We start from the raw sequence: 10,663 nt of genomic DNA, 5'->3' as shown, positions 1-10,663 counted from the left end.
CATAAAGAAACGTGTTAGAAGTGATTTCGTAGCTAAATTAAAAGTGAGGCAGTCGAGTACGGTGGTGGGAAAGTCGCAAAAGAGATTGGGAATAAAATTCTTCAGTACTGTGCACAACCACGGCTATGCTTCATCTTCCTCCCCGCCCCCCCACGCTTCTCTTAACACCACCATGGCGCCGACTGAATTACATGACTTATGTTGGAATAATAGGAAGGGGAGACAAAAGACCAAGCAGTACCGTATCAAACTAATAAGTGACCGATAGCCTTCTCTCACTTTCCACTTTTCCAGCCCTTCCTTCCCTCAGGCATTATTTGGTTCCGTTTCGTTAGTTTTAACTTCTCACCTTCCGTACTGTTCTTGAGAAGGGGAGCGCGGATTTTCCTAAACCCGAGCTTCACTGCTGTTAACACATTAGCAAAACACTCGCTGCACATCGTCTGTAATAATGTAGACGAGTGGCTCCCCCTTGCTTCCACATGCACCTAATACATGCGGCGAGTTTGGATGGAATGACAGTGACATCACGGCACCCGTACGGTATGAGCGCTTTACAATCTCCTTAGGCGGACACGTGGTGTCGCGTGCGTCCCACAAGCTAATCATATTGTCCTTCCCTCCTGCGGCAAGGAGACCCGGGACATGCGGAGAGGCGGAAAACGTCGTATCCGCCTCATGGACTTGCATCTGCCATAAGGCCTCCGCGTTCATACGCGCCTCAAACGCTGCCCAGTTGCCTGTGCTCGTTGATGCGTATAACACTCGGCCCCCGCTATGGGGGTCAAACTCCACGTGCTCAACCGTGCTACCGGTAGCAAAGCGAAGGGCTGCGCTACTGGGGCTGCGACAGTCGCGCAGCACCATCGTTGCATCGAAGCCACCAGAAAGCAAAAGATTGGCTTCGCTACGATGCCAATCAAGACTCTGGACTTTCTCTGGTTCAGTATACGTCCCGATACAGCTGGAAGTGTTGAGGTCCCACATCTTAATAGTCGTGTCAGCACTACCTGAAGCGAGTATATGCTGCGCGCACGTGTTCCACCTCACACAAATAACTGAATCCTTATGTGATCCCTCCTGCAGCAGGCTGCTCTTCACCCTCTTCCTGTAGTTGTCTTCCCACTTGACGCACCCACCCAACAGACACGCCGGCTCCACAGCATCCATCACATCAAGGTTCCACAATTCAACAAATGGACGCATCGTTCCCACGGCACAAATTGACATTGTTCCGTCCGTCAACCACGCGGTGCTAAGAGGGAAAGCGGCGACCTCCATGTCGTGGTGTACGTAAATGTTGTTTTCGGGCTCGTCATAGACATACAACTCTAAGCGCGGTTGCGCGGCGTCAGCGAGTGCGGTAGCAAAGACGAGGTCCGTCTCTTTGAAGTTCGTGTCGTTAATCTCATCTTCGTCATCGGACTCCACCTGCTCCAAAATAGTGTCGGCCCCGCCACCGAAGCACATCCCACCCGTGTCGCCAGCGTCATCGCTACTCGCATCGCCACTGTCTGCTAAGTTCGTGCCTTCATGAGGAATCGTCTCGTCTTCTTCAACGCCGAGTTCCGGGTTTCGCCTCCGCAACTTTGCTCGAACCGTATCAATATCATCACCCGTACGGATTGGGATGGGCTTCATGCCACCCTTTGGTACCCACGAAAGGGACGTAAGCATCCCCTTTAACTTGGTTACGTCACACCCTTCTCCTCCCTGCTGCGATTACCTGTCTGGGTGACAGCCTCAGCTATTCCTTTATTTAGTTTTCCCTTTCCGCTGACAAACCCCGCCACCACAACGTGCTTCAAGCACACACACCACAAAAGCAAAAAAAAAAAAGGGAAATCACAAATTAGTAGGGCAAAGAATGAGTTTCACTTCATAGCCATAGACAACACAAGAAGCTCCGTATACACATAAGATAAGAAGAGAACAGCGGCTCGTAGAAAAGTTGAAGAGGGGAAGTAGGACTTGTGCGCCGTGTGTGGCGTGTAACAAAACCAAAAAGTTTGCCCAGCGTCGTCAGCGAATCCTTTCTCATCTCACCAAGTCAATGAGCACAGGGTAACCTTCAAAGGGCAGCTCCCCGCCGCCATGGAGCTACGAAACAGAACTAAAGATTAGATGACAACAGCGGCAACCTCTCCGCCACACGCCGCCCCAGAGCAATGAGCCTTCCACAACATTCCCGACACATCCTGCACATCTGCGATGACTTTGACCCCACAACAAAACGAGCGGCGCCACCATCACTATCATCCTCACCCCATTCCCCAAGGTTGCTACACTCAGAAGCATCAACACCAGTAACGTAGCTATGGGGTGACGGTTCTCCCTTTCCATTAGTTTTCCCCACCATCCCGCTTTTGCCGCCCGAGCCTGTGCTGGTACTACTGACCTTCCCTTCGCTGTGTAGTTGAGCCGTGCAGTCAGTGAGAGAGGCGGGAGGATGGCGTATTATGAAGTCACGAAGCCTTTTTGCCATGCGCATTTGTGCAGCCAATACAAGACGCCGCACCAGCCGCGGTAGATGCCCCATTGGGTGCACAAGCGAGACACAGCTCATTTGGCACCCCTCACAACCTCCTGTTACTTTCGTGGGCTTTGCCAGCATGGCGAAAAATATCAAACGTGCCCGTATGTACTTCGCGCGCCGTTCGTTGCAAAGATCCACGCGATCGGGTGGTGTTGACAGACCCTTCAACCACACTGTGCCATCAGGCTGCACCTCCTCCGCCACAGCCATCTCCAAGTCACGACTACGGACAAATGGTACGGGAGAGCGAATAACCATATAGTACAGCCCCACACGTCGCTGGCCGGGCTGCAGTTGCAGCAAGTTTGCGTCCGCGACGTCCGTTAGCGTGCTAACAGGGGCAGTTGCTGGCCGAGGCAAGGTCCGCACGAAGCGAAGTTTCGACGCGCAGTCGTCCCACTGGCATCGTTTGGATGCATGCATATACAAGGGAAGAGCGGATGGTGGGCATGGAAGATGCGTCCTCACGAATATCATATCCATCGGAGACTCCTCCGTTGGTCTGCTATAGAGGGAAGTGTTAGAATCACTGTCATGAGCAATGGGACGGAACCCGGAACTCACGGGATCCTGCATGAGGAGTTGTGCGACGTCTGTGAAATCAACGGCAGCACAATAAACGTCAACATCCTTGCTTCGGGAGGCATTGTTCTGTGATGCTCGGCCGGCGATCGTCGCGGGGTCAGCGCCAACAGTGGGCTGAGGATGGGTGTGGACGACAGGTGCTAACTGTGCCACAGGCATGGCACGCCCTCTCAACATCTGTAGTTTTTGGCCCTAGCGGGGCACCGAAGGGAATACCCACAAGTTCCACGTTGTGTTTCTCCGTGCGTAGGAGGGCGGGGGGCTGGCGACAGATTTCCGGAGGAGGGAAAGCAAAACTCGGCTCCCGGTGGAGCACCCTCTGCTAATGTATATCTGAGTCTAATTAGATATTGCATATAAACCCCCAGCCGCGCACGAGAGCACGCGTTGACTCATTGTGGTGAGAATGATTAGAATAAGAGGAAATGAAGGGAAACAACAAAAACAAAAAGGGAGCATAAAGCGTCAAGTACAGGCACGTTGACAGACTAAACTTCAAATACTGTCCTCAGACACAACTCGGGAGCTGCCATATATTAACATCATCTTGTCGATGCACAAAAACTGCTAAACCACTCAGGGAGTGAAAAAGTGTGGCCACGCCATGCATTGCATAATGTGGTGTGCCTCTACATAACTCCACATCACCCACTTGTGTTTGGTTCCCAAAAGATACCTGTCCATCGCCCGACTTTCGCAGGGGAAAGAAGTGGCGTTGGGAGTCAACGCAGCATGGGGTAACGGATATACAGGATGGAACCCTGTACAACAAAAGGAAAAGATGAAAAGCAACTCTAAAGCAACTTACAAATTGCGCGTGCATCCAGACCAGCACGCTACCTGCACCCTTGCCATACCACCTCACACACGATCGTGGCCCTAGAAAGATGAACCACACGCATATTTGACAGGGCATTTAACTCTTCCGATGTGACCCCCATCGACAACCGCCCATCCAATAGCTTTCTTCTTGTTGTGCCACTCCTTCTCATTTACTGATACACAATCCTTTCCACCGCTTCTCACGGCGTAGCCGTGGTGACGGGGCTGTAACCTCCACACTTGCACACTCGGTGGTACCTCCCCGGGGCGCGTGCAAAATTGTTAAACAGTCCTCCCCACTGTGGATGCCGTAACAGAAGGTTGCAGCTGTGTTTGTTTTCTCATGCCATCCACCATCCAGTCGCTTGTGGGCATCAGATCAGGAGATATCATGCTTGGTTTAGGTATGACAACTGGAGGTAGCACAGAGCGCGCGAAGCACGACGAGTAGTCAAACTTTCTCCTCTTCTTCATTTCCTCTTGCCGCCGCTTGTATTCGTCCATCCGCTCCGACAAGCGGCGCCTTGTTTCAAGGGCCAGTCGCAGGGTACTCGAGGTCGATGGCCCCAAAGCCTGTTGATCAAGTTCCATTGAGAGGTCTCCATCTCCAGGAAGTAATCCCTGTAGTTTCCGCCGGAACGCACCCCTGGCATACCCATATGGCCGCACTTTATCCAACCGCGAAGTTAAGGAAACCAACACAGCTTTTGCCCGGCTGGCGTCATGCACTTCACTGGAAAAATGGGACCTTGCGCTGCCCTTCCCTGACAAACTTCCACGCAACTCTAAGGCACTAGAGCACCCCAAAGAGTGGTTTCCCGCGTTGGTAGGCGATTCGTCACCCGCACTGCTCGTTGTACTGGAGGCTGCACGAGATCGCGGATGAGAGTGGGACCGGCGAGTCTGCCCTTGGGGAAGCGCAGTCTGTTCACTACCCAGTGGGGCACCAGAGCAGCTGGCCCCCTCAGAGATCACTGGTACAGTCTGCGGACAAGTAGGTTGTCCTGCCAACTGTTCCATACTGTCCTGTATTGAGGAGGAAGGAGTAGTGGGGCAGGCCACATCCCCTTGAACGGCAGTAGCCTCTGTCAAGAAGAAGGAAGGGACAGATGGCGTTCCTGGCGGCATGATTGTGGTGGCCACCACACTCACACGCTTTCCCCGCGACAAGGGGACGGAAGCGCCGTCCTCCGCAGCGGCAGCGCCCACGTTCATTATGCTCTGGAAACTGTTTTCTGGCTTCATAATGCTCTCTACCAACACCTCCTCCATGGTGTTGCAGTTTTGTTTCCCCTCAACGAACGACGGTTCACCCGCGTATGTAGTTACGTCTTCGAGGTCCCACCTGTCCCGACCAAATACCCCCACAAGCAAAACTTTGTTAAAAGACCACCCAGCTGGCTGCAAGCCGCTGTTGGAGAGGGAAGGTTTCCTCAGGGCATCCTCAATACGAAAGAGGCGCACCTGACGGTCAAGGGAGCCGACGATAATAAAACGGTGCCCCTGAAAGGAAAACACCTCGAGGGTTGTGACCTCATCGGAAGCGCCCGAGAAAGCAAAACGACGCACAACGAACTGCTGCAGCTCTGCCACCGGCGTTGTGACTGCATGCAGGTCGAAACCACATACCCGGCCTCTTGAATCACCGTATATCATTAAGCCATCGTCGGAAATGAAAAGCGCTTTGCGAATAAGGCAATCGAATCGGCGAATCAAACGCAGATGGCTTATTACCGTCTGAGTAACAAATGAGTAGATGCAGAGCACACCGGTGTCAAGGACGGCCACAATCAGATTCTGCCCCTGCTCGTTTACATAGGCAAGTTGCAGTACGGCACTTCTTCTTGCTTCACTTTGCTCCCCAAGCCGACACTCAGCTATCGGATGTCCGCCTCCAATACTGTATACATACAGTGTTCCATCCCCAGTACCTATGCAGAGATACGTATCACGTGCCACACAGCACGCCGTTATAGAAGTAAGACCAGGAACCCGAAATACCACTGATTTGGATTCCTCCACCCCACTCGGAAGAACCTTTCGACTATACGTAGTTACGCGGCACGTACGTGCCGCCCAAGCTATCAGCTTACTTTGGTGTGAAAATGTAAATACATCGGAGTCAAGTTGGTCGGAAGCATCTTGTACCAGCATCTCTGATTCAAGCGGCGCGTACGTCTCTGGATCCCATGTTATCAGAGAGCAGTCTTGGCCCCCGGTAACAAGCCTCACCTGCGAGCTTGTCGACCAAGAACAGGACGCAACAGTGGCATGGCTCCTTGAGATATCGCCCATGCGTACGGCATGGGAGACAACCACATGACGCTTCATCTCCCCCGTGGTGAGCTTCCAAGCGCGCCAAGTTCCTTCATCAAACGTATGTACCATCAAGGATGCTTTATGTATGACGGCAGCCACAACACCACCGCTGTGTGAGCACGGCTGGCGGCTATCCCTCACGGCAGCACCCCGGTGCTCAGCGACTTCCCCATCGTCTTCCTCAACCATATTTCCGAACTCTGCACCCGTGGACTGCGCGGTGGCCCCCTCACAACGCTGGCGGCGAGTGCGACTTGCAGAGGAACTTGAATCCTTACTCTTTGAAGCGGCATATAGGACGGGACCACGTAAAGCACAAATAAGAGTAGAGTGGAACGGATGCCACGCAACAACGCCATCGGAATCCCGCTCACTGCGTTCCATCATTTGCCTTGAAAAATCAGAGGCAGTGAAATTGGATTGGGGCTCCGGTTGCTGTATAGTCGCGATAGACTTACTGGCGTGTACCTCGTACACTTTGATGGTCTTATCCGCCAACAATACCGCCAGGCGGCCCCTATGTGGGTGCATAGAGGCACTAAGAATTTCCTGCGATTCAGGGGGGAAACTACGAAACGGATCACCGTGGCGGCCAATCACCCACACCGAGACCCGCCGGTTGACATGTACAGTGATGAAGTACTTTGAAGGCGGTATCCACTCCATAGACCTAATGGCTCGCATCTGGTGACCAATTCTACGGGGCTCTCCCGCAGGTTCAAAAGATGGTCCAACAGGAAGGCGGTAGACGAAGCCATCAGCGCCAGCGGTGAAGATAGAGGTCGCATAAGATGAATAGAACAGTCCTGACACCATCTCCTTGTGCATAGTAACAAGAAACTCCAGTCGCACAGGTTTGGTGTTCGCTCCCGAGAGCAGTGCACTTGCACGAACATCAGCACTCACATCAAAGGCACCCACCTTTCCTTCCGCCGTCCCGAAGCAAAACATGCCTAAGTGTGGCTCGAACCAAGTTGCTGTGGGATTCAAGAAACCAACAACAGGTTTGGCAAGAACCTTTTTAGGAAGTACGTCCTTCTGCGCATCACGGCGTCGACGATGAAACATTATTGATTGCTCATTTTCACGTAATCTAATACGATACAACCCACACTCTCCTGGCCGCATTCCGTAACGCTGAACATCTTGAGCGGAGGGCTGATTCACTTCGTTGCAAGCAGTTAGAAGGGACTCGCAACCTACATATTTCTGAATGATGTCACCACTCGAAAAATCCAAAAGAGTCAGCTGATTGTTTGTGGTCGAAATGAGAATGTAGTCTTCATCCATTAGTAGGTACATACCAATTACCCACGACGAGCCAGTGTTAAACAAGTTGCGCACGAACGCCCCCGTGGCAGCACTCCACACTTTAACAAAACCATCTTTACTACTCGTAATAATAAATGCACTAAGCGGTGCCACCAGCACATGATCTGGGGACTGAAGGTGAATTTCATATTTCCATAGAGCTTTCCCGTCACGCTTCTTATCCTTCCTCGCCCTCGCCCAGTCAGGCCACCCCTCGTTATCCTTCCTCGAGTCTTTCGAGTACCGCCCAGAACTCACTTTGTCGCAGATTTGCGTGTAAGAAATTGTTTCATCACCGAAGTCGTGGGAGTGTTCGTAGTCCCGCACAAAGTTATTCGTAATATCGCTCCACCGTACCAAGCTGTGCGTTCGTGTTTTCTTCTGCAACAGTTCAATCAAACCAGCAGACGCCTGCTCCACCATCTGAGTATGCCGCCCTTTACGACGCACCCTCATGATGGTGGCACTCTCACTTCCTTCCGAAGAGTGTTCATCCTCTTCATCCTGACTATGAAGGGAGCCACTGCGGGACTCCTTGGAGTCATTCAAAAGTAGTTTGAGAAGCTCCTTATTACTCAGTTCACACGCATCCCACAGCGCATCATGCACATCAAGACGGATGGACAGGGAATTCACCCACTCCTCCACCTCTTTAATGTATTCCTTCCAGTTACTATCATATGACATGGTTAGTGTTAGATCCATGTTTACGTCTTCATCCGGATCACCACTGCAGTTTGCAACATTTAGCCTGGCGTCGATGATTCCCACCACGAAGTGAATTGTCCACTCATTTGTTAACGCGGGGTCCCCGTCATCCGAAATGCTGTACTTGGAAAAGCACTGAAACAGACGCCTAAACTGTTCCACACCCATGAGTGAACCCCATGACTGTGTCGACGTGAGTATCTGATTTGGCGCGTACCGCGCCGCCAACCTGGCGCCCAGTCTTATACTAACTTCCTCCTCCTCATCTTTTGAAGACTCCATCCGCATTGTCACCATTTTCCTACCTTTTTCGTCCGTCTTCTAATCTGCTTCACAATTATGCGTGTATATAGACAAATGTAATTTGTTTTTTTTTCTCTTTGCAAACTTCCTTTGGTAACTACGTAGCCGCCACAATCTTTCTGTTTAAAATAGAGAGACGGCAGCACACAGTGACCGGTTCGTTACAAATACTTGTGACTGCCCAACTAAAACCAAAATTATAACAAACAATCGTCGTTGTAGCTCGGTCACTACTATAGGTGGAGGACGGGGAAAAGAGCTGCATGTAATGACTGCCAAAGGGAGCGGCACAGACACAAGCGTATTAGTGGTAAGTGAGTGAAAAAGTGTATTTCATTAGTATTTAGCTACAGAATCTTTGCACGACCGCCTACTGATTTCAACCGAATCAGCTACCCCAAACCCAACTCTCATACAGACGCACAGACATATACGTATACATGTGTATAGACAAGCAGCATATTTAAAAGCAGGCAAATGCGGATGTCAGCACCACAACGCCTCAATCAGATATCTCCTCTGCCATCCGCAGTCGCGAATGTGACTTTTGTAAGCGACTCATGAACTTCTTCTTAAAAACTATATCGTTGGGATGCAGTAGCAACGCATCCACAGCCTCCCTATTCTGCAGCAAGTAACGCATCTCCTCCACACCGCCCGCCCATTCGCCATGTACAAAGAATACCGGAAACACAGCGTGCTCCTCATGCCGGCGGAATACGGCCTTGCGTAGAAGCCTCTGCCATGAATGAAAATCGTCCAACGGTAATTTGAGAGGAGGTCGTGAACCATCCTTTGCACTGCATTCGCCCGTGTCGGTCACGGCATCACTGCGATCTGCGCAAGAGCAAGAAGAGTGACCCTCATTACTAGAGTTATCACACCCTGCCGCCCTACCCTGTAGAACCGCAAGACCGCTCTCCACCTCACCATTTTGCACGGCAGTGCACATCATACTTGTGAGGTCGTCGACTGACAACACATAAGGCACGATTCGTCGATGAGCAAACGCCTTTAACCACTTTCTCTCTATGAAAGCACGCTGCCGCTCTACGTCCTCCTCGCACCGAAACTGTCCAGGGGGGCCACGCCCATATATATCGCACTCGGCTTCATTCCCATTGTTACTCCTACTGCCACCTCTTTCATAACTCCCCTGACTCAAGTTGTAATTCCTACCGTAAATCACGACCGCGAGGTGTGGCTTCAAAATGCATTCCCGGAACCAACGTTGCACACACTCTACAGCCACGAGCTCACGCTCAGCCGCAACGAACTCAACGTCAGGCACCGCTTCCGACGCCTGTGTAATCTGGAAACGAAGAAGCGTCTCACTCTGTCGCTCATTAACCGAACGAACGAAGCGTGCAATCCGGTGCTGCAGCTCACCTCTCACCTCATTCTCTCCCCTTTCCTCAACCTTTCCACATAGCTCATCACCCACACGGTACTGCCCAGAGGCTGCAGTACCCGAAGTGGTGAGAGATTTAATGTCCACGCACACACCGCACACTTTTTGAACACGGTTGAACCGCGACACGTCGAACCGACCGCTCCACGCGACCGATAGGCGGACGGCAGCGACGGGGACCTGCAATCCCTGCGCAACCACGCCACGGTACTGATCCCTAAGCCGGTAGTCGTAATGAGAAAATCCAACAAGAAGGTCCGGGTTGACACTACCATCACATGGGAGTGGTGGCAATGGCGAGTCGAAGACAGCTTTTATGCGCTGCAGACGCTGATCATACAAAATATCGAGTGGGGTACGACCAGTGGTAGGGTCTACCTCCTCGTAGCACCAACCTTCACCCGAAGGCGCAGCCGCGGTCGCGGACGCCACATCACCACTGCTGCTGGTGCCACTAACCCCACTATCTCTGATGTCCCCATCAGCACTCGTCACACCACCTTTGCCCACACCACTTCCATCGAAGGAAATCCCACATTGAGACAGTTTCAACGGTAGGGAAGACCGCAGCTTCGACATTCCATGTGTGAACCGTGATGTCGGTAGTGTGACGGTGCGCGCAAGGAATAGTCGCCACGACATCTGATTGTCCTTTTGCTTCCCTTTGT

General features: G+C 52.0%; 4 protein-coding genes across 4 annotated transcripts; all 4 read right to left on the bottom strand.

The window, feature by feature from the left end:
* Nucleotides 1–417: 417 nt before the first annotated feature.
* TEOVI_000821900 (WD domain, G-beta repeat, putative) lies at nucleotides 418–1,677 on the bottom strand (the record flags this gene model as incomplete). The annotated part of the gene is made up of 1 exon (XM_067222919.1): nucleotides 418–1,677. The coding sequence occupies one exon, from the start codon at nucleotides 1,675–1,677 to the stop codon at nucleotides 418–420; it is 1,260 nt and encodes a 419-aa protein (XP_067079020.1).
* Nucleotides 1,678–2,113: 436 nt separating this feature from the next.
* TEOVI_000821800 (uncharacterized protein) lies at nucleotides 2,114–3,298 on the bottom strand (the record flags this gene model as incomplete). The annotated part of the gene is made up of 1 exon (XM_067222918.1): nucleotides 2,114–3,298. One exon carries the CDS (start codon nucleotides 3,296–3,298, stop codon nucleotides 2,114–2,116), a length of 1,185 nt encoding a protein of 394 aa, XP_067079019.1.
* Nucleotides 3,299–4,225: 927 nt separating this feature from the next.
* Nucleotides 4,226–8,578, bottom strand: TEOVI_000821700 (uncharacterized protein; the record flags this gene model as incomplete). The annotated part of the gene is made up of 1 exon (XM_067222917.1): nucleotides 4,226–8,578. One exon carries the CDS (start codon nucleotides 8,576–8,578, stop codon nucleotides 4,226–4,228), a length of 4,353 nt encoding a protein of 1,450 aa, XP_067079018.1.
* A 508-nt stretch (nucleotides 8,579–9,086) lies between these two features.
* Nucleotides 9,087–10,637, bottom strand: TEOVI_000821600 (uncharacterized protein; the record flags this gene model as incomplete). Its single annotated transcript, XM_067222916.1, has 1 exon — nucleotides 9,087–10,637. The coding sequence occupies one exon, from the start codon at nucleotides 10,635–10,637 to the stop codon at nucleotides 9,087–9,089; it is 1,551 nt and encodes a 516-aa protein (XP_067079017.1).
* Between the last annotated feature and the right edge of the window lie 26 nt (nucleotides 10,638–10,663).

Source organism: Trypanosoma equiperdum, assembly GCF_001457755.1.
Source record: "Trypanosoma equiperdum strain OVI genome assembly, contig: ctg_1718, whole genome shotgun sequence".
NCBI classification, from domain to species: Eukaryota; Euglenozoa; class Kinetoplastea; order Trypanosomatida; family Trypanosomatidae; genus Trypanosoma; species Trypanosoma equiperdum.
The sequence above is the reverse complement of the archived record's forward strand: the minus strand, read 5'-3'. Positions and strand labels throughout refer to the sequence as shown.